At 45.5% G+C, this 24,710-nt stretch overlaps 1 protein-coding gene across 3 annotated transcripts in view; it reads right to left on the bottom strand.

The window, feature by feature from the left end:
- Positions 1–24,477, bottom strand: part of TBC1D14 (TBC1 domain family member 14) — an 89,464-nt gene extending 64,987 nt beyond the window's left edge. The window contains exons 1-4 of one of the 3 annotated variants that reach the window (XM_040419128.1): positions 24,387–24,463; positions 21,896–22,005; positions 20,796–20,923; positions 10,830–11,544 (exon numbers count right to left, since the gene is read on the bottom strand). In XM_040419128.1, the coding sequence (XP_040275062.1) occupies positions 10,830–11,544; positions 20,796–20,841 (761 nt within the window). In that variant the 5' untranslated portion in view covers positions 20,842–20,923; positions 21,896–22,005; positions 24,387–24,463. The other 2 variants (XM_040419127.1, XM_040419129.1) reach the window with 2 other exon arrangements.
- Positions 24,478–24,710: the final 233 nt, after the last annotated feature.

Raw genomic sequence — 24,710 nt, 5'->3', positions numbered from 1 at the left:
AAAGAGGAGGATAGCACACCGCATCTGTATGTCCTTTCTGCGGCCCTGCAAAAAAGATAGAACATGTCCAATTCTTGTCCGTTTTGCAGACAAGAATAGGTATTTTCAACACAGTGCGGGACCTGAGAAAGGGGAAAATGCGGGATGCACAAGGCTGGTGCTCATTTTTTTGCAGATCTGCGGTTTACGGTCCGCAAAACACGTGAATGCACCCTAAACCTGAGGGCATGCTGGGTGAACAGCGAGACAATACTGATGACCTATCCTCAGAACGCACAAAGGCCTCCTGCACACTACCGTTTTTTTTTTTAAGGTCCGCAAAAACGGGGTCCGTAGGTCCGTGATCGTTTTTTCGTCCGTGGGTCTTCCTTGATTTTTGGAGGATCCACGGACATGAAAAATGAAAAAAAAAAAAAATCTAAATCTAAGTCAAGTTTGCCATTGAAATGATAGGAAAAAACGGACACGGATAACAGACACGGACAACAATCTTGTGTGCATCCGTGATTTTTCACGGACCCATTGACTTGAATGGGTCCGCGAACCATTGACCGTGAAAAAAATAGGACAGGTCATATTTTTTTCACGGCCAGGAAACACGGATCACGGATGCGGCTGCCAAACGGTGCATTTTCCGATTTTTCCACGGACCCATTGAAAGTCAATGGGTCCGTGAAAAAAAACGGAACACGGAACCACGGACGCACACAACGGTCGTGTGCAGGAGGCCTAAGGCAAAGCGGTTTATTAGGGCCTTGACTATGTATTACACTGTGCTAAACGCTCATTTTACGTTGTGAAATATACTATTTCTCTGTGTGAACATAGCCTAAAGGTGAATTTACGCTGCAGATTTTTTTCACTTTGTGTGGATGATATTTCTTGATGTCTCATCCACTATCCTGGTTAAAAAAAAAAAAAAGCACTGTATTTGCTGCACGCAACTTCACAGCGGCAAATCCGGCTTCCTCTACATAGTTTTTGTGACTTTTTTAGGCCAATTTCACACAAGCATATTTAGGCCTCATGCAGACGGCCGTTGTTTCGGTCCGCAGCCGAGCCGCAGTTTTTGCAGACAAGAATAGGCAGTTATATTACTGGTTGTCCGTGCCGTTCCGCAAATTGCGGAATGCACACAGATGCCATCCGAATTTTGCATATCCGCAATTTGTGGACTGCAAAACACACAACGGTCTGTGAAATAAGCTCCATGCGACAGCGGTATTTCCCATACTGAATGCTGCTCCTGTGACACAAGCTCACGGCATGCTGTGGGTTCCGGTCCAACCTCCGCTGTAGGGAATTGTACTCCTATAATGCTGTCAGTACAATTCAGTACAGCCACAGTCAGGCCGGAACCCACAGCATTGTAAGTCATCATAATGCCATGAGTTCGTGTCACAGGAGCAGCGTTCAGATGGGGAACTACTGCTGTCACACACGGCACGTTTCACTGGCTGAATACACTCATGTGAAATTGGAGAGACTCCGCTCTCTCTTCAGCTGCTGCGCCCTGTACATTTTGATTGACAGGGCCAAGCATGATGACCTTTTCACTGCCTGGCCCTGTCAAAGTAGAGAGGGCACAGCAGTTGCAGAGAGAACAGAGCCTCTAGGTGTAACAGCAACACCCCTGTTGCTCCTAGAGGCTCATTTGCATATATTAAAACATCATATTTCTCAGTAATGCGGACACATATGTACATGGGACCAACACGGATGTCTTCAGCTGCCAAGTGCACATGTAACCGGTCAGCCAGTGTCATAGGTACAAATCTGCTGATAGATGCCCTTTAAAAAAAAAAAAGGAAGGTTTCACACAAATTTTTATATATATATATATATATATATATATATATATATATATATATATATATATAAAAAAATTATTTTTTGTGAAACATTCCTTTTTTTTTTAATTATATATATATATATATATATATATATATATATATATATATATATATATATAAAAAAATTATTTTTTGTGAAACATTCCTTTTTTTTTTAATATATATATATATATATATATATATATATATATATATATATATATATATACACACACACACACATATTGAAACATATACACATCCATTAAACATATACGTTTGACAAAAAGGATAACCACAAAATGATATACATTTCAGTATGTTTTTTCATGTATGTCTTAAAGGGGATGTCCACTTTTTACTATTGATGACCTACCCTACCGCGCAGGTGTCTTGGGTTCGAATTCGACAGAGGACAACATCTGCATGGAGTTTGTATGTATCCGGTTTCCTTCCACACTCAAGAGGCATACTGATGGGGAACTTAGATCGTGAGCCCCATAGGGGACAGTGTGATACTAATGTCTGTAAAGCGCTGCGGAATACAGTAGAGCTATAACAGTGAGTATAATAAATAATAATATCAGATCCGCAGAGGTCCGACTCCTGGCACTTTTCCTCATTTTTTTTTTGTCCATAAACTGGTCGCACACGCTCAATTTAAATCTTCAACTGTTGCCAGCCATATCTTCTGTTATAAGCTGTGGCAGTTACAGGAAGAGAGCTGCAGCAGAAAGGACACGACCCCTGAGCTGCCGGGCTGAAGATAATCTAGCAGAACAATTTGAGCAATGAATGTGGAGATCTCTGGATCCAGGTGAGGTACAGGGCTGGTTCTAGCTTTGTTAGAAAGGCATGGTCTTTTTCCCCCTCTGGTATCAGCACTCCTCCTCATTCGTCCCGTAGCAGGAGTCTGCATAAAGGCTTGTTCACACGACCATGTGAAGGCCGTGCTGTGGACTGCAAATTGCAGTCCGCAATGCACGGGCACCTTCCGTGGAGCAGGCGCATGAATGGGTCCGCAATCCCTCCATTCCGCAAAAAGATAGGAGCATGTTCTATCTTTTTGTGGTGCAGAGGCACGGAACCCCAGAAAGCACTCCGTAGTGCTTCCATAGTGTTCCGCATCTCCGGATTTGCGGACCCATTGAAATGAATGGGTCCGCATCCGTGATGCAGAATAACAACGGAACAGTGCCCGTGTATTGCGGGTCCGCAATACGGGAACGGGACACCAACATTCATGTGCATGAGCCCTAAGGGTGTATAAATTCCTACCTCCTTTCAGTTGGAGTTCCTGAGAGTATGTGATAAGGTGAGTTTCGTACCTGTTCACACGGTGCAGTGCTGCGTAGCGGCCATTGCTGCTTTGGTGCTGTGCTGGTGGGTTGGTGGGGCCCAGTGCCAGGGTGGCTTTGCCAGACAGTGGGTGCGCTGTTTCACTGCTGGGTCCCGCGGCGCTGGTGGTCGCAGCGCTGCGCCAAATTTAGAGTAGGATCCCATTCAAAGAGGCAACCTTGTCGTGGTGAGTGGGCCTATGCTTTTTGATCAAATTGTATACTAATTGTATGATCAAAAAGCATAGGCCCACTCACCACGACAAGGTTGCCTCTTTGAATGGGAACCTACTCTAAATTTGGCGCAGCGCTGCGCCACGACCACCAGCGCCGCAGTAGGACCCAGCAGTCATGTACAGCATGTAGCATAGGGGTAGGTATACGATAAATTGCGCTGAGAAGCGATGTTAGTTATGCCGAGAAGCAGTTATTAGATAAAAGCATAGCACTGAGGATGTGCGATCCAGTTTCACACTTATATTTTACACGTAAAGGCATTGTCTTGTACTATATGATGTCCGATTTTCATTTGTTATTGCAATCATGACATAACCCCTTTAAGGGTATGTTCAGAGGGAGGATTTTGGGGCGTGGGTTTCAGCTCAAATTTTGTGACAAAAACCTAGCCAAATCTGCAATGTAACGGCCTCCCACCATTTTCAATAGGAGGCAGTGCCGCAGTTCATTCGGCTGAGGGTTTTTGCAGTGTGGTTTTCAAGACCGCGCCAAAATGTTAAGGTCCATTCTTGCGGACCCAATGGAGCTAAACCTAGAGTCTGCATGAAGACCCACAGCAGAAACCGCAGCAGAGTCTCCCGCGAGATACATAGCGGATTTTGTCGTGGATAAAATCTTCCGTCGGAACAGACCCTTGGTCTCAAGCGGAGACCTTCCTCTACTACCATCACAAGGTGGAAAGCACAGCTTCTTCAACTTCTTCCAGTCCGTCACCACCAGTGGAGCATGTAGTACAGCGTCTGTGCCGGCCACAAAGCCTCCAGTCACCTTCTTCAGGCTTCTACCTCAAGAAGGAATTCAAATTCCTGCACCAATCTTCATAGGAGAAAGATCTGTGATCCATCATTTCTGTCCTGGGAGAAAAAGAGTCTGACACATGGGAAGCATGCCGCACACCAACGTCTGAGGGGCACCTCACAAGTGACAACCCCCATAAGTTTGGAAAGTATATGGATGAGGATCAAGATTGATCACGCAATCAAGTATTGAATATGGCCTCACACACACCACCGTAAACGTCTTGCGGTCTGTGTGCCATCTACATTTTATTTCCTGACCCATCGTTTTGAATGGGTCCGTGGTCTGCATTTTGCGGGAATAGTCATTCAATTTGCAGAATGGACATAGGGGTGCGGAAAGCGCATGGATGCCATCTAAAAATTATAGACTATGTTCTATACTTGGCCGCAAAATGCGGACTAAGGACCCAGTGATGTCAGTAGTTCCACAAAAAAATGCAGATGCAACACGGATCCGCAGTTTCTGGTCTGCAAAAGACTTACAGTTGTGTGCACGAGGCCCTATTCAAATGAGCATGCTCAAAATCCTCTATTTAGGACAACCCGTGATACGGAGAACTCAAAAATGTCCTCTGGTGGTCCACAATCGTGAAAACCCAACCCTTTACGCAACAGAAGCGTCCGGTCAGCCGTCTGCAGGCTAAAGATAACTCATCTGCAGGTAGAAGGGCGTTACACAATGCAATCCTTTGTGACCGATAGCCAAACATAAATTAGGGAAATTTTGCAGGCGCTGACGTATCCTAGATACAGATGGAAGCGAGATCAGACGGAACAGAGCGGTAATTATTCATGGGAGACATTGTACTAAGTAATAAGCAGTCCCTTATCAAGATCCAGAGAGAACACACAGTATAGACGGCCGCGGCTGTAATACGCAGATCAAAGACTCTAGAGGGGGGCGCGTGTTCCCCACTTCTCCGATTTTAAAGCCGATTCACGAAATGAAAAGTTATACAACTTTCTAATATACATTGTGTTTCGGTTCCTCGTCATTTTGAAGATATTAGTTTGCGGTCAGTGAATGAGAACACCCATTCAAAAGCAGTAAACCTGTACATACTGTACCCAGTCCTGCTCGGTATCCGGTCTAGACTGATACATTGTAACAGACTACCAGAGACATCTGTGCAGCTGCTGACCAGTGTTTGTCTACACTGGATACAATTGGATCCACTTCTCAGCAAACAGCACTCCAAATACAAACAAGAAACGTTCAATTCACAGACCGCAAACAAAAGTGAGAAACTGAAACATAAAAATTATTAGATTAAGCGGTTGCCCAGGATTTTAAAAATGCTGCTGGCCTAGCCTCAGAAAGATCGGCCATCAATGAAAGATCGGCGGGTGTCTGACACCCCGCACCCCACGCCGCCAAAAGTCAGCACCAGAACTACACAGCTCCGTCCACAGCTCACACTGAAGTTAAAGGGGGTATTCCCATCATATCCCACATCTGTGACCCTCTCCTATCTCCAGAACGGGAGAGCAACTGCGCATGCGCTGCCAACCTACGTTCACCACTGAAAATAGCCAAGCTGGCTCACACAGTCCCGTTCTCTAGATAGTGTCACCTCTGGGACCTGCTCCTGACGGCATATCTTGCCAATATGTCCCCAATGTCCCGGATGGGCCACCCCCTTTATTAACGCAGTTACCAGTAATGCTAGCTAGAAGGAAACGGCTGCTTTGCTGGGGTGCGGTGTGCCGATCTGATGACCGGAGTATAGGCTATCATTGTCAAAATCCTGGACAATACCTTTATAAAAATAAAAAAAAGACATGGGAAAAAGTCCAGTAAGAAGATAGCAGCCCATCTAATGAATAGTTTATGGTCTCTACCGGTGGACTACAATGTCCGCCTCCGGGAACCAAGACTAATGCGACAGATCAGGTTTGAGGCCATTTATAATTTATAGGTCTGAACCAGGTGCAGGAGAGGACGGCAGCAGCAGGACTGAATGGAAAGGTACAGCGGCCCCAGTGTGTAGCACGCAGGCCGGGGGATTACAGGCTGTAATGGTAATCCGCAATCGCCGACAAGAATAGGCATCTCTATAATGGGCCTTCTGCTCTGTTCCAGGCAGCATCTGTGTTTTGCGGGTATACAATTTGCGGACTGCAAAACACGGCGCGGTTGTGTAAATGCGCCCTCAGACTTAGAAGATTTTTCGCTTTCAATTCAGCAGCGGATTTTGCTGCAGATGTGCCGCAACGTGTGTGGATTTGCTGCACCCCTCACATGTAAAGGAGCGAAATCTGCAGTGAAAATCCATGAAATCCACTGGTATTTCTACACCTCACTGGTCATGTGCCACACATACTGGCATCGCGCTGTCGCCAGCAACTGCTTGCATTGGTCACCCAACGGTATATCACAGAATGGCGGCTGGAGTGTCAGCCAAGACCGCCGAGGAATCAAGATGTAATGCAACTTTTAGGATACGATACTCAAAAATTTAAAGGGAACCTGTCACCGGGATTTTGTGTATAGAGCCGAGGACATGGGTTGCTAGATGGCCGCTAGCACATCCGCAATACCCAGTCCCCATAGCTCTGTGTGCTTTTATTGTGTAAAAAAAACTATTTGATACATATGGAAATTAACCTGTGATGAGTCCTGTCCCTGAGATGAGTCACATACAGGACTCATCTCAGGTTAATTTGCATATGTATCAAATAGTTTTTTTTCACACAATAAAAGCACACAGAGCTATGGGGACTGGATATTGCGGATGTGCTAGTGGCCATCTAGCAACCCATGTCCTCAGCTCTATACACAAAATCCCGGTGACAGGTTCCCTTTAAAAGTTGTCAGCCATCGGGATTATTACCTGGTTCTCCCAGGCTTCCGAAAGAAAAGAAAAAAACTAAAGGAGTTATGAAATCAATACTTCGAGGGAAACTCCAGTACAGACCAAATAACTTATTAGGAGAGTCGCCAATGTCACCCATACTGATGAGACATGCCGAGATGGCGCAGCAAGTCTCCACCATTTCCAGAGAAAGTTGGCAGGATCAGTAGGGATTTTTGGGTATTTCTCTTCTGCAATGCACCTTAGATAGCTGCCGCATGCTCTTTCTTTTGTCCCTCCCACGCACATGCATGTGTGCTAAATATGGTGAGAGGAATCGGGTGCCGGCAGACACCTTTAGTGGAAATTATCTCCCACGAAAATAAAAGATCTGGCATGTTGAAGTTCAACATGACTGATCCTCCTTTGCCTGGACATCCACCATTAGGGGAGAGTTAGGACCTTTTTACTCAGTAGCGATTTGGTTGGCGGTCGTCTAAGGCTACTTTCACACCTGCGTTAGGTGCGGATCCGTCTGGTATCTGCACAGACGGATCCGCACCTATAATGCAAACTCTTGTATCCGTTCAGAACGGATCCGTTTGCATTACCATGAACAACAACAACAAAAAAGTCAATGGGAGGCGGATCTGTCTTCAATTGCACCATATTGTGTCAGTGAAAACGGATCCGTCCCCATTCACTTACATTGTGTGTCAGAACGGATCCGTTTGGCTCCGCATCCTCAGGCAGACATCAAAATACTGCAAGCAGCGTTTTGGTGTCCGCTTTCAGAGCGGAATGGAGGCAGACTGATGCATTCTGAACAGATCCTTATCCATTCAGAATGCATTGGGGCTGAACTGATCCGTTTTGGGCCGCTTGTGAGAGCTCTGAAACGGATCTCACAAGCGGACCCAGAAACGGCAGTGTGAAAGTAGCCTAATGCGTACGGCCACCTCCAGTCATAAGTAGTCTCACTGGTTTATTGACTTCCAAGGTAACATGACTCAGTGTGGACGGACTTTCAGTCACACAGGTAATGAAGAGTCAATATACACCAGGACAGCAAAATGGATTCTGGTTTCACTAGAAGGCTGCCACTGCCTCCTTATACTGTCAGACATGACTACCGGGGGCCCGAGACAAATCTCCCCGAAGCCCAGGAGGTACAGCAGCCACTGTTACCTATATAGTAAAAAATACCACTGATTGTAACAAATAAGAAGAAAATCCTCTACAGCCACTTACATTACACATCAATAATCACAGCAGTGCCATCTTCTTCTACAGTCACAGACTAGTACTGGTGCCCATTGTGCACCGCTTGTCTCAGCAGAATTTCCTTGCTCAGTTCTAAAAGACACAGCCGCGCCTTCCTCCTCCCTACCCGTAGACACAGCCGCGCCTTCCTCCTCCCTACCCGTAGACACAGCCGCGCCTTCCTCCTCCCTACCCGTAGACACAGCCGCGCCTTCCTCCTCCCTACCCGTAGACACAGCCGCGCCTTCCTCCTCCCTACCCGTAGACACAGCCGCGCCTTCCTCCTCCCTACCCGTAGACACAGCCGCGCCTTCCTCCTCCCTACCCGTAGACACAGCCGCGCCTTCCTCCTCCCTACCCGTAGACACAGCCGCGCCTTCCTCCTCCCTACCCGTAGACACAGCCGCGCCTTCCTCCTCCCTACCCGTAGACACAGCCGCGCCTTCCTCCTCCCTACCCGTAGACACAGCCGTGCCTTCCTCCTCCCTACCCGTAGACACAGCGGTGCCTTCCTCCTCCCTACCCATAGACACAGCGGTGCCTTCCTCCTCCCTACCCATAGACACAACCGTGCCTTCCTCCTCCCTACCCATAGACACAGCCGTGCCTTCCTCCTCCCTACCCGTAGACACAGCAGTGAACCCACAAGTAGACAATGCAATATTCCTCCAACATTTATTAATTCTGTGCCTTACCTCTCCCCTTAGCAGTAACAGTAGTGTATCCCTTTGACCCAGTAGTCACAGCAGTGTTACCTCCCCAGTAGCTGCTGCATTACCTTTCACCCAGTTTCCAGCTCTCTGGAAACTATTCAAGTGACCAATGACTGAAGAGGAGTATATAGCATCGCTTCTTTAACCAGGAGCAGTTAGACCTTTTTCATCAGGAAAGATTTATATGTATGTCATCAGCGACAGACTGTCTCCATTTGGAAACGGGTATAAGCAATTAGCCTCCAAATGTGGAGGCCTAAAGGTTGTCAGTGACAGTTTCATACATGACATAGTGACAGGATTTTGAAGACATTACCTCTCTCTCACAGTATATACAATTTCTTTCTATAAGGGCTCATGCACACAACCGTTTTCGTTTTTTATGGTCTGCAAACTGTGGATCCGCAAAACACGAATACCAGCCATGTGTTCTGCCTTTTGCGGAACGGAACGTCCTGCCCTCTATAGAACTCTCCTATCCTTGTCCGTAAAACGGACAAGAACAGGACATGTTCTATTTTTTTTTGCAGGGCCGGGGAGTTGACATACAGATGCGGACAGCACACGGGTGTGCTGTCCGCATCTACTGCGGCCTCATTGAAGTGAATGGGTCCACATCCAACCTGCAAAAATGCGGATCGGATGCGAAACACAAATACATTCGTGTGCATGAGCCCTAAGGGCAATATAAGGTGCAGAGCTGTAGAAAGGAGGGAACTCTGCAGTCTCTGTCCCAGCGGGGCTCAATATCTAAATTTTCCTAGTTTACACACGAAGACACACTCAATGCCATATGAATGCAGTACACAACAGAATATCTTTGGATTGTCGGACAAGACAAGAATGCACAGACTCCACTGCTGCAATGTAACGGTGCTGCGTGTGTAGGCCATGCATAACGCATTTCATGATGCTCAAAGGGGTTGAGATGGGTTTCAGGACTGGGTACAGTGCCAACTAATCAAACTAATGTGTCCCAATCACATTTGTGGTTTAGAAGAGCAGTCTTCAAACTTGGGAAGAGTAAACCAAAAATCCTACTAGACCAGCACCGACTTCTTCAGCATTAAACTATTGAATAAAATAAAATCTGAGGCCGATTACATGAATATAAGGATGGAAGACATAGTCTAAAGCTGGACAGAAGTACAATCTACCTCTTAACTAATGGCAGGTCTGTCCAGCTGCTGGGTCCCCCAACGACCAACAGCTATTGGAGCGGGCGATGCTTGACATTACATATAGCCCAGTTCTCAGGGGGTACTGGTTCTCCTAATGGACAGCCAGCCGGTGTCCTACAGGCAATTAGCTCTCAGGTGACCATTGATTTCACTAGGCTCTCCTCCAGAAGGAAGAATACCTTCTTTAGTGCCACCTATAGATAGCTATACTGCAAGTAAATGTCCGACCCATTAAAGAGTCATGAAATATGACTCTAGATATTAGCCAAACCAGAGTGATACATCTGTAGACGGCTGTTTAGGTGTCCTTGCCCCTCTACAAAGAGCAGGTGTTCTGGTTGGTTGCGTGAGATACCTTTGACACAGCTCTTGGGGGATACTGGTTCATTGTGTGGATATCCTGCAAACTAGTACCCTATCTAATAAGTCAAACATTGACTTAGGGGGTAGATAACAATAGGTGGCAGTAGAGAGACACTTTTCTTCCTTCTGGAGGAGAGCCTAGTGAAACCAATAGTCATCTGACTAATGCAGACCCCAGTGGTCCATCTGAGCGAGCATATACTTGCAGTGGCTCTTCACTCCAGAACAGGAACTTTGCACCCCTACTAACTCTTAAAAAATTTGTTATTACTGGAATAGCCCTTTAAGGATAATTGCATAAATCCCACCTGTTGAAGAAGTTACTGATCGGTCCCAGTATTTTGATTTTACTGTCGGCATCGACATCCTGCATATAGCCTTTAAGAGTTGCATCTGAATTGTCCCTTCCAGAGTTCAAAGTAACATCTGAAAAATGCGTTTCATCATTTTCCAAGTTGACAATTGCACTTGAGTTGCTGGTCACCAAGAAGTCCACAATGTCCTCATTGCTCACCGATAAAGTGGTGGAGAAGTCTGTGCTGAGGCTGGAAACACTGCAGTCAGAGATATCATCGCTTCTGTTAAGAGAAGTTGGGCTGTAGAGCTTGGCGGTGTCATAGCCGGACCTAGGAAACGTGGAGGACTTCCAGACGACATGATCACTTTCAGAGTTCCTCAGAGATGGGGTACTACTACTGGGAATACTTTTGGAGCTTTGAAAGACTCTTTTATCTCCAACAGCCCCATTCGTAGAGTTTGACCTGACGTTGCAATGGACCGGTTCCGGGTTGGCGATCTCAAGGGTCGGGATGCCGGAATCCAGTGAAGTGACACTGTTGCTCTCACCGATGGAAACAAAATGGCTGTGATGGAAGTCTGGAAGAGTGTGAGACTGAGAACTCTTTCGATTCCATTTGCTCAGATTGTGAATATCGTCGTCAATGGCAATGTCATGGACCTCGATAAACTCAAGGTTCTTGATGTTAGCTGATAAGTCCTTATTCATATTCGACCAAGAGGAAACTAAAATAGGGAAAACAATACAAATAATATTTAAATCTATATATATATATTGGTGTTATTAAAAGGATTTCCTGAAAAACTGAAGGGGGGGGGGGGGGGGGGGACACCAAGAATGTAATAAAATAAAAAGAAACCTTGCTAGGCTTCTCAATCCCCTGCCATTCCAGTGCTCCCGGTGGTCTATGCTTCTGGCACAACGAGTACATACCCGACTACTCCATATGAATGATCACTGGTCTCAGCAGTCATGAAGCCAGTGGAGTAGTCATGCAGGCAACTGCTGCAGCACCGGAAGCATAGACCACTGAGCGTCCTGGAGCATGGGAACATAGGGGAATGGAATGGGGAATCTTATTATTTTTTTGTTCTTTTAATGATCTAAGAGCACTGTACCACAGAAGATTGCATACACATTCCAAGCATACCCGTGTACACCTTATGTCTGTATCCCATGTCCAGGAAAGTATTCTGCTGGAAAACAAACCAGACTGAAGAGGGGAGGACTGTTTAGCTGCTCATATCTTAGGATTGTTACCAGCTAGAAATATGGGCCTGACCTGGTTTAAAAGCTGGCATTAGATCCACTATATCAGAAGATATAGCCTTATAAATCAAGTCAGGAGTAAGTCTGTTTTTACTTTTAGCTGGGCACTCGGGAGCTGTTTTTCAGCAGAATAAGGCCTCTTTCACACGACCGTATGGCTTTTTCAGTGTATTGCGGTCCGTTTTTCAGAGATCCATTGTTCCGTTTTTTGTTTCCGTTGTGTTTCCGTTTTTCCGTATGGCATATACGGTAATTACATAGAAAAAATTGGGCTGGGCATAATATTTTCAATAGATGGTTCCGCAAAAACGGAACGGATACTTAAGACATATGGATGCATTTCCGTGTGTGTTCCGTTTTTTTTTTTTGCAGACCAATTGACTTGAATGGAGCCACGGAACGCGATTTGCGGGCAATAATAGGACATGTTATAAATTGTGAGAACCGTTGGGCTCGTGCACTCTGTTGCATTGTGTCTCCATTTTGTAAGGAGCTATGCTAGACCTTCCACGCGCCTCTTCCGGCCTCCCCTTTCATGTAGAAACATCCTACAAATTGATATAACACAGAAATTTGTAGTTGGATTGGGAATCCGTGTTCAGATACTACAATTCTGGGAAATGCAGGGAACTTGTTCCTATAATTAGGCATTTTCCTTCCGAGCACTTGGCTCTTGTGTCACCTGCAGTGATCACACGTGGGGGCATGTCGGAGCTCCATTGCTGGGCGTTTGCTCCTGGTGTTGACATTGCAGACTCCAGCCCCTTCCAGGCGTTTACTTTGGTGTGCAGCGTGGCGTCCGTCTAGCGATGTTTATTTGCTGTACGCCAGGAAAGTTACAAGTAATCCTCGAAGTACTGGAGCATGTGCTGCATACATGCCGCAGTCATTTTATTACCCTTGCTGCTGAGCAAATGGATCAAGCATTTCCCCAACATTTTGCATTGTGACTCCCCCCGTGCAGTAGATGGTCTCTGGTATTGATCTAAGGGTGCAGTGCAAGATGCCGCTACCACAACGCGACACTCGCCAAAAATCCAAGTCGTGTCGCAGTCTTATTTCTTCACCATTGAAACATCATTATATCATGCCACTGATTTCACCACGTGGCCCTACAGTTTTGTGGCACGGTGTAGCCGTACTCTGTGTATGCACATGCTCTAGGGCTGAGAGGTTTTGAGCTTTGGCTTAAAAAAATACCAAATTTTGATCCTTATATTTAAAGTTACGTTAAAAAATGAATTGCCACAAAATGCTGTACGTTAGAGATATGTAGGTTAGAGTTGTCTGGTTAAGACTACCCCTATCTGCGTGCCCTATTGGGACCTATGGATGTAATGTTTTTATGTTAAACATTTTTGGTGATTGATTTATTTATTTTTCCTTGTCACTATCTACATTTAGAAAATGTTCCATCAATGCCATCAACGGAACGGAAAAACTGAAACAGAATGCATACGAAGTACATTCCGTTTTTTTAAGGAACCATTGAAATGAATGGTTCCATATACGGAACGCAAAAAACATGGTAATATGTGGATACTGTATACTATGTGGGCAGTGAATGGTAGCATTATTTAGACACTGTATAGAGATATTATTATTGGGCATTACATGGTGGTGTTTCCGGGCACTCAATGGCTTTACTGTGCATTCAGTATCATCTTGCATTGTATGGCAGGTTACTACATATGTGCATGCAGCATAGCATACGGACTGGTGGGCAGTGATCCTACCTTTATGCCCTTGACCCTAGTTTCTCTAAAAATTGGTCCAGCTACACCCGAAGTATATAAAATTCAGCTCTGGAAGTCATTTCTCTTGACAGACTATACTGTATATAGCTCAATACTAAAAATTGTGGAGTATCACTTTAAAGACGGCCATTGCTGCTAGAGATTAGGCACAACTGATATATATCAAGTTATTATACAGCGATTACACCTGCATCGTATGAATACACAGGAACCTGGATATTACATTTGATTTCACTGGTGTCAATTTAAAAAAATTAAAATCAAAAAGTTTTAAAAACGCAGAAATAAAGACAGGTATAGAAAAAGGTCTAAATGTAAGACTGCTTCCGAGCGGCCTTACATTTAGACATTTTTCTACACATTGAAAAGGGGTAGAAAATGGTAAATGAGACGGGACTGCCGGCCCATCCCCGCCCACTCCACTGCAACAATAGACCTGGTCGCAGAAAAACGCAGTATAGTAAATGACCCCCAATGTCCCTACCTGTGGATAAAACTTACCTTTCTATTTTCTTAGCTCTGCTATATTACGACAACACTAGGATAAGCGATTGTCTGTTGGGAGTCTCTAGTGGTCTGAAATACACACTTTTGCTCTTCAGAAGCTTAAAGAGAATGTCTCATCAGAAAATTACCTATTATTTAAATCACATTTTTATGTTAAAGGTTGTCTCATCTCAGACAATGGAGGCATAATCGCTAGGATATGACCCCATTGTCTCATAGGTGCGGGTCCCACATCTATATTGGGAGCGGAGCCCCGCAAAGTGATGGCTGGAGGGCTCCGTTCTGGCCACCACCAAGTGAATGGGAGCGCACCGTGCATGATCGGCCACCGCTCCCATTCACTTCTATGGGCCTGGCCGAAATAGCCAAGCGCTTGGCTATTTTCGGCGGCCCCTTAAAAAAAAAAAATGGGGCATATCGCTCCACATTCATTGTCCGAGATGAGAATAATAATCCTTTAAAGATATATTTTTTCTAGAACTGTTTTTCCATGTCACTATATTTAAAAAAATATGATATGTAATCCTGCAATTTACACTCTGGCCACTAGAACTAAAATATATTTTAAGACTTCCTGTCTTTTGAGAGCAGTTACATGGGCCGTTGTGGACAGGAGCTGAGCAGAGGTCAGGTAAGCTGCGATATCACCCATTGTGAATGGTGGATCCTGTCTTATCTATACAGAGGTGATATCTGTCATTGCAATCCTGCCTGCCTGAGGTGATAATGATAATGGCTACTGAAAAGTTACTTGTACAGAACAGGAAACCATGACCTATTATTATTACACTTAGAGGCCAGTGTGAAAATTGCAGGATTAAATACATTTTTTAAATGTAGATAGCGACAAGGAAAAATAAATCAATCACCAAAAATGTTTAACATAAAAACATTACATCCATAGGTCCCAATAGGGCACGTAGATAGGGGTAGTCTTAACCAGACAACTCTAACCTACATATCTCCAACGTACAGCATTTTGTGGCAATTCATTTTTTAACGTAACTTTAAATATAAGGATCAGAATTTTTTTTAATTTTTTTTTTTTTAAGCCAAAGCTCAAAACCTCTCAGCCCTAGAGCATGTGCATACACAGAGTACGGCTACACCGTGCCACAAAACTGTAGGGCCACGTGGTGAAATCAGTGGCATGATATAATGTGTTTCAATGGTGAAGAAATGAGACTGCGACACGACTTGGATTTTTGGCGACTGTCGCGTTGTGGTAGCGGCATCTCGCACTGCACCCTTAGATCAATACCAGAGACCATCTACTGCACGGGGGGAGTCACAATGCAAAATGTTGGGGAAATGCTTGATCCATTTGCTCAGCAGCAAGGGTAATAAAATGACTGCGGCATGTATGCAGCACATGCTCCGGTACTTAGAGGATTACTTGTAACTTTCCAGGCGTACAGCAAATAAACATCGCTAGACGGACGCCACGCTGCACACCAAAGTAAACGCCTGGAAGGGGCTGGAGTCTGCAATGTCAACACCAGGAGCAAACGCCCAGCAATGGAGCTCCGACATGCCCCCACGTGTGATCACTGCAGGTGACACAAGAGCCAAGTGCTCGGAAGGAAAATGCCTATAATTATAGGAACAAGTTCCCAGAATTGTAGTATCTGAACACGGATTCCCCATCCAATTGCAAATTTCTGTGTTATATCAATTTGCAGGATGTTTCTACATGAAAGGGGAGGCCGGAAGAGGCGCGTGGAAGGTCTAGCATAGCTCCTTACAAAATGGAGACACAATGCACGAGCCCAACGGGTCTCACAATTTATAACATAACACTACACACTAGGTCAGGGGGTAGACAACCTCCGGCACTCCAGGTGTCGTGAAACTACAACTCCCGACATGCACACTTGCTCTGCTCTTCTCATAACTCCCATAGAAATGAACGGAGCATGCTGGGAATTGTAGTTTCACAACAGCTGGAATGCCGAAGGTTGCTGACCCCTGCACTAGATTAATGTTGGCCGTACCCATCTATTCCAGCAGTACACGTACTCTCCCTCACAGGCAGAAAAAAGGGATCGGGCATTTGAAATGCATTCAGAAAAATCTTCAGATCTTTTCCCTTTTTTTCACATTTGTTATGTTGCGACCTTGTGCTAAAATAAAAAAATAAAAATCAAGTTTTCCCCTGTCATTCTGCACTCAATACCCCAGGGATCAGCAACCTCCAGCACTCCAGGTGTTCTGAAACTACAACTCCCAGAGTGCCCCATTCCCTTCTATGGGAGTTGTAGTTGCATGCTGGGAGTTGTAGTTTCACAGCAGCTGGAATGTCGAAGGTTGCTGATCCCTGCAATACCCAATAATAGGAATGTGAGAAATACTTGCTAATTAATTTATTAAGAAACTAAAATTTGGCATGGGCATAAGTATTCAGACCCTTTGCTATGACACTTGACATTTAGCTCTGGAGGTCGCCCATTTCTCTTGAGCATCTTTGGAGATGTTTCTACACCTTGATTGATGGGGCCAGGCAGTGACAAAGCACCACATAAAGGAGCTGAGCTTGGCTCCAACAAGAGGTACGTTGACGCCCTCAATGCACCAAAGGCCTAATCTGCATATTAAGAAAAAGTATCGTAACTCGGGAATGGAGGCTTTAATCAAGTGCAAATAGTTGGAAAGGGAGGTCGCTGGTGACGGATTCCTTTTGAAAGACAAAAAAAGACGTTGCACTGTGAAGAAAGTTCAAATATTTAAATAAAAATTATTTTAAAAATGTTTAAAATTGGACCAGACAGAATATGCGCCAAATTGATCACAATAAATTCAGACAGAAATTCTCTCGGTTCCTTTGCCTCCATGAAGGGACTAAAAAATATATATATATATATATATATATATATATATATATATAATCTCTTTCTTTATGTCACCCAAAATAGTACCAATGAAAACTTTGCCTCGTTAAAAAAAAATAAAAAAAGCGCTCACACTGCTCTGATTAGGTCAATGAAAAATGAAAAAAAAGCTAAGGCTTTTAGGAGGTGAGAAGCACCAAAATCTGCTTTGGCCTGAAGGAGTTGAAGAGGTTATCCGACCCCTGAAATGCCCCCCTACCCCCCCATATGCCCGGGCCCCTCACACACAATGTACTTACCTCGTTCCCCAGCACCCACGTCACTCTTGATCCCCGCACGGCCGCCGCTGCATATTCCCGTCACGCGGATGACAACAGGGAGGGGGTTGGTTGTGTTAGCCAATGGGAGGCGGTGACAGGACCGAGCCTCCCTATCATCGCGGGGACGCTAGGGAGGCTCACCCCCGTCACCGCCTGCTATTACACAGCACGATCTGCAGCTGGCAAACAATGATTTAGGCGACCACAGGAATGATGCAATTACCTGATGAACGCGCAGTTCGCTCGTTTATCGGGTTTTTCGGCGGCACCTTTACACTGCCAAATATCTGGTGGAATAAACGCTCCTAGAGGCAGCCGGACCTCTAGGCCGCCCCCATTATAGTTAACGGGGCCGGAGCGGACGTCCGGCGGCACACGTGAACAGGCTGCCACTAATGTGAAAGCAGCCTTAACCACAACTACTTTCCCATCCACTTTTCAAAACTGAAGCAAGTGGTGGAAAAATGCAAACTATTGCAAAATCTTGCACAACTAAGCTCACAATGATGCAAAACCCTATTTTGCAACTTTTAGAAGCCAACATTCTGCATTGTAGGGCCTGAAAAATTCTTGCTGGTAAAGTTTGTGCCAAATTTATCAAATGTCACACCGTGCGTTTGATAATGTTTGGCACATCGTTAAAGGAGGCTGTCCAGCATTGTGATGGACTATCCTCAGACCAGGCCATCAATATCAGATTGGCGGGGGTCCGACACCCATCAGCTGTTACCTTGTTGCTCCAGTGCCAGAACTAAACAGCCGAGTCCACTGTGCGAGGGATGGAACTGGTCCTTGCAGCACTGCTCCCTCTGAAGTGAATAGAAGCAATGCTGCACTGAACAGCATCGTCCAACACACTGTGGATGGAGCTATGTGGTTCTGGTGCTGAAGCTGCAACTAAAAAGCTGATCAGCCGGGGTGCGGGTGTTGGACCCCCACTGATCGGATATTGATGACCTCTCTAGAGCATAGGCCATCAATATCAAAATCTGGACCAACCCCTTTAAACATAACACTTGTATAAAAATGCTACTCCAGTTTTTGTAAGCTACTGGACCAAGACTGTGGCTCTTTTGCAAACTTGTTTAAAAAGACTCCGTGGATAAATCTGGATTGCACCTAACTAAGTGCTCATGTACATGAACATATTTATTTCCGTGTCCGTTGCATTTTTTTGGCGGACCATATGCGGAACCATTTATTTCAATGCTTCTGCAAAAAAAAAAGGAAGTTACTCCGTGTGAATTCCATATCCGTACGTCCGCATCTCAAAAAAATAGAACATGTTCTATTATTGTCCACATAAAGGACAAGCATGGTACTGTTCTATTAGGGGTTAGCTGTTTCGTTCCGCAAAATACGGAATGCACACGGACGTCATCCGTATTTTTTGTAGATCCATGTATTGCGGACCGCAAAATACATATGGTTGTGTGCATGAGCCCTAAAGGGGTTTTCCCATATCGATGACCTCTCCTCAGGAGTGGTCATCAATATCAGATTGGCGGGTGTCCGACTGCCAATCAACTGGTTGCAGAAAACGCAGCACTCAAACGAGCGCTGCGGTCAATTCAAACAGCTGATGGGAGAGGGCGCCAGGAGTCGGACCCTCGCCGATCTGAAATTGATGACCACTCCAGGGGACAGGTCATCAATGTGGGAAAACTGGACAACCCCTTTAACATCTCTAACCACGCCGAAGTAGGGAGAATGGTTGCAATTTATGTTAGCAAACATGGTATGTGGCAAAAATTCTAACAATTTGATGCCAATTTCCTGGCACAAATGGGATCATATATTGCCCCTATTTTGGTGTAAAATGCGGCAGAAAAATAAGGCGCAAAAACACATTTTCTTCTTAATGGAATGTATCAAACAAATAAAGTTAATTAAGTACATTAATAAAATAAAGTTAAATATCATATTTTAAAATTCATTTATTAAATACATAAATAAAACCTAGAAAAAAGTAAAAATAAGGAAAGAAAAACTAAGCATGTGACCAGAAACATGAGCAGAGAACGCTGGCATGCAACTTTAAAGACTAATCTTGGCAGCAGGAATTAGTCGGCATTGTGATGAGGGTTAAGGATGAAAACAAAAGAGTCTTAAAAAGGGGAAGACATGTGAAAAGAGACCATGACCTTGCAGAAATAACACAGGATGCAGCTCCGAGCGGCTGGAGGAGCCGGGGGTGTCATGACCATGTGTGCTTACACCCCGTGCAAGAAGGGAGTTTATGACGCATAAACAAATTCTGGAGCCCGGCAAGGTTGTTCCTGTTGTGCCCGGCAGGCGAGGCATAAATGCAGTAAGCTGGTATTACCTTGGCAGTTGTGACCTCCATTCCTCTGGGCCTCATGCTGTGACATTGCCAGCCAAAAGTAACAAAGTTTAAAGGAAGGGTGGTATCTGGTGGAATAAATGCGCCAGTTTTTGCAAGTTTTTAAAAGTCGTATTCCATGGATCTGGCTTAAATCATTCCGACAAGTTAGGCTACTTTCACATTAGCGGCAGCCTTCTTCGGTATGCTGTTTCAGCGGGTGAACAGCCTGCCGGTTCCGTGCTGCCGCTAGTGCACGCGTTCCGCCGGACATCCGCTCCAGCCCCATTCACTATAATAGGGACGGGCCGGAGGTCGGGCAATAGCACGGCAAACATGCCTAGAGGCAGCCGGACCTTTATAGTGAATGGGGCCGGAGCGGACGTCTGGCGGCACGCGTGAACAACCTGCCACTAATGTGAAAGTAGCCTTAACCACAACTACTTTCCCATCCACTTTTTAGGCTACTTTCACACTAGCGGCACGGACCTCCGGCAGGCTGTTCCGTTGGGTAAACAGCCTGTTGGATCCGTCCTGCCGCTAGTGAACGTGTGCCTCCGGACTGCCGCTCCGTCCCCATTGACTATAATGGGGGCGGAGCTCTGGCGAGCCATGGCAGCGCACAGCGAGAGGCTGCCGGAATAAATGTCGGACATGTCGTAGTGTTATTCCAGCAGCCTCTCGCCGTGCCCGCCCCCCATTATAGTCAATGGGGACGGAGCGGCAGTCCGGAGGCACGCGGTCACTAGCGGCAGGACGGATCCGACAGGCTGTTCACCCGAAGGAACAGCCTGCCGGAGGTCCGTGCCGCTAGTGTGAAAGTAGCCTTAAGACTGAAGCAAGTGGTGGAAAAATGCTAACTATTGCAAAATCTTGCGCAAAGAAGCTCACTATGTTGCTAAACCCTATTTTGCAACTTTTAGAAGTCAAAATTCTAGATTGTAGGGCCTGAAAAATTCTGGCTGGTATTACCTTGGCAGCTGTGACCTCCATTCCTCTGGGCCTCATGCTGTGACATTGCCAGCCAAAGTAACAAAGTTTAAAGAAAGGGTGGCACAGCGGCGTGGCATGCTAGGCCATTTCTTCACCACCTCAGACGGCTGCACAAAAGAAAAAAAAACACATTAGAAAGTTACCACTGTCTATATCTTTGTGCTGCATGGATGCATCTGTCAACTTTTCATGAAGGTTTGGGCAAGGCACTGACTTCCTGGGCACAAAAATAGTCTGAGCGCCACACTTCAAGAGAGACGGTTTTCGTTTCATAGGCATGAAGGCGTTTGTTTTTTTTAGCTCCGAAGCATCTAAAATACAAGACGAAGCAGCTCTGTAAATGACTTTGATCACGCATTTCCAACCGTTCTGTGCATACAACCCCTAGGCGCACTTATGTGTCTCCATGGTAACAAAATTACAGATACCGTCCAGGAGGCATCTGCCTTTTTTTCCCCAGACCCATTGACTTCAATAGGTCAGTGGTCTGCATTTTGCGGCCAAGTATAGGACATGTTCCATCTGTTTGCAAGACATAATCCATGTGGTTTCTGAATCCGTAAATCCGTTACGCAAAAATAATATGTCCACAAAATATGTATCGAGGGACCCTTTGAAGTCAATAAGTGTGGGGAAAAAAATGCAGACGGTGATTTGCGCACTACAAAAACGGATACGGTTTTGTGCATGAGGCCTTAATAAAACTATCGTGGCAACACAAGTCACTAGAGCAAGGATCAGCAACCTCCAGCTGTTCAGCAACTACAACTCCCAGAATGCTTCTTTCACTTCATGTTTGCATGCTGGGAGTTGTAGTTTCACAGCAGCTGGAGTGATGTTGCTGATCCTAGAGAGTAGCAATACCCAAGATAGTTGCCAACAATGTACAATATATCTTGGTCTTCCTAGAGTTTGTGCACATTAAAGGGGTATCCCCACAGGATATGCCATACATGTCTCATTGATGCAGCTCCAATCTCTGGGACCCTCATTCCATCTCCACGAGACGGTCGCTGGCAAGTAATCCTGCTCGGCAGTTTCCCCCGACTCCCATAGAAATCAATGGAGGGAGCCCTGACCACACAAGACCATCTCTTCACACATTCTTCACCTGCCTCACCAGCAGGAAGGAGAAAGGTTGGGGGGACACCCGTTCAAGAGGTGGGACCCGCATCCTGCATTGAATATCCTGTGGGAGGAATGCCATAAAAATCTAAGGTCAGAATACCCCTTTAACATGACGTGTTCATCGATCATACAATGTTCCTTGGCAGACAATTCACTGACCAAATGCACAAATCCGAAAGCGGAAGTGGACTGAAGTATTTGCCTAGTGTAACGCCCACACACTAAATCTTGCACAATTTACTCCATTGACTTCTATGAGAAAACAGCTCAGGTCGGACTCAGGGGTTATGTACATGTCCACATCATGCTTGGGTCATACAGTTGAGGCATACGTTGTTTTTTTAAGGAGCATTTCCACCCAAAAAAAATTACAGCGGATGCCAAACTTTAGGAATTATGTTTAAGTTTTAGAGATATTAGATTTCTTTTTCTTTTGTTGCAGTGGCTTTTTTTTTTTTTTTCCTTTGTGCAAAAGTGGCAAGAGGAAGCGCGGCCATATTGGTTTTCACCTGTGACTTTGCCTTTGAGAAAGAGCAACAGTCATTTTGCCAGTAACAAAAGTGACCGTTTTTGCGTCGGGTTTGTGAGAAGCCAATTAAAAAGCGACATCCAATATGGCTGCACTGCCACTTGTCTTTTCGAAAAAAAAAATGCCTGCCACAGCAAAACCGAAAATCGGACATATAGTAGAGCACTAATGGCAAAGTTTGGATGCTGCTCTAAAATCCGTATATTGTATAGATGATCTGGTTTACGATTTGGGTGGAAATGTATTGTGCAATGGAAAATGCAACAAAAAAAGTATACCAATGTAATGAGGGTTATGTCCAGACACCTGCCCAAAGACCACTCATTTACCCCATAGTAATATTATAGTACAGGTCTGCATACGTTTCTGTTATATATATATATATATATATATCCCAATTGCGATATGAATATACCTATACAGAGGTGACTTCTCCCACGACCTGGTGTGACAGCCATGTGTGACACAGAGCCCATACCTGGGGCACTGCATACCTCCATTTTTTTTAATTCTGACATGTTTCATACAGTATACATTGGGAGGGCACAACAGGAGTGGCACCGTGTAAGCCCATAATGCCATCTCACGCACCCCCATATGAGAAGACTGCTCTCTGCTCATGGGGGGGCGAAATGCTCAGCCATTTCCAAAAAACGTCCCAGAAACAACAATGAAGATAGGTGTGCTTATACATGGCCCCTTCTCTCTAAGGTACTAGGAGCAGGCGACCCCCCCCCCTCATTCTCTCAAGTAGGACCCCCACCTACTAGACATGTATGACCTATACTAGTGCAGATATGCCAGGACAGAGAGATATATATACACATACATACACATGGCTTGGTGGGCTATAGGGCTTGTGATAGATAGATGCATATGTAGTATTTATCCACCTTCCTGACCGCTACGTTCACACTTGCGTTTGGTGCGGATCCATCTTGAACACCATTGAAAGTCAATGGAGGACGGATCCGTTTTCTATTGTGCCAGATTGTGTCATAGAAAACGGATCCGTCCGCATTGAGTGTTAGAACGGATCAGTTTGGCTCAGTTTCGTCAGACGGACAACAAAACGGTCCGCCTCCAAAGCGGAATGGAGACGGAACGGAGGCAAACTGAAGCATTCTGGAGCGGATCCTTTTCCATTCAGAATGCATTAGGGCAAAACTTGATCCGTTTTGGACCGCCTGTGAGAGCCCTGAACGCATCTCACAAACGTAAAACCAAAACGCCAGTGTGAAAGTAAAAAAAACCACAAACATTTTTGCAAAACCAGAAATTCTAAAAGGGACTGTTCACACAAAGTATTTTGGTTGCAAGTTTTGGGACGCACCAAAAATGCATGCAGAACTTCCCCAATCCGCATGTTAAACCGTACAGCGCTTTATTATTTCTACTCGCGGTTTCAAAAAAAAATGCACCGCGGAAATAAAGTGCCCTGTCCATTCTTGACACATAATCCCTGTCCAGAATTTTCATTGCAAATAGGCGTGAATAAAAATCCTCACCAAAAAAGAATCAGGAAAAAAAAAAATGCATAGAAAAAACCCTAGTGCGGATTCCACGTCAGTTTTTTTTTTTTCCCCAGCACTGACAATACTCCATGTGAACATCGCTGTAAAAGCACCCACATGACTTCCTATCCTCTCCCTAGTCACACGGGTGCATCTGTGTGACCCACATTACATGAGGGCTCATTATTACAGCACAGGTAAAAAGTTACCCGCAGGCCCCAACTTCTAAACTGGAGGCACCTTGCAGCCCCTTGTGACACACACGGCAGGCTCTCCCCTAGGTAACACAAACTGCCGTTCCCCGAGTCCTCAGAAATAACCCGAACCCCCCCCTCAGGCACGGAGTGCATCAGCCCCCATCCCAGGTTAGAGACCCCAAGCAGAAGACACCACACTGACCTGGCGGGGGGATTCTGAGCGCAGTGTTGTCCCCCTCCTCAGCCTGTGAGCCCAGCGCTGCAGGTGCTGCTCTTGTTCCTGGAAAGGAGGCGCTTCCTCAGTGTCTGTCACCTCCTCCTCCTCCTCCTTCCCTCTGCTACCACTTACCACCTCCTCTGTGTCATGCCTGCCTCATAATAATAAGCATTCCATTCACAGCCAGGCAGCATGGAGGAGGAGGGGGGGTCTCACCTTATGTTCTTGTCTGAGGAGTGCTTTTGTACTATTATATAACCACAGGCCTGTGCATCTTGCAGTCAGACTTGGCAGCTTTAGGTTTTGTGG

Source organism: Bufo bufo, chromosome 2 (genome assembly GCF_905171765.1).
Source record: "Bufo bufo chromosome 2, aBufBuf1.1, whole genome shotgun sequence".
Taxonomy (NCBI): domain Eukaryota; kingdom Metazoa; phylum Chordata; class Amphibia; order Anura; family Bufonidae; genus Bufo; species Bufo bufo.
The sequence above is the reverse complement of the archived record's forward strand: the minus strand, read 5'-3'. Positions and strand labels throughout refer to the sequence as shown.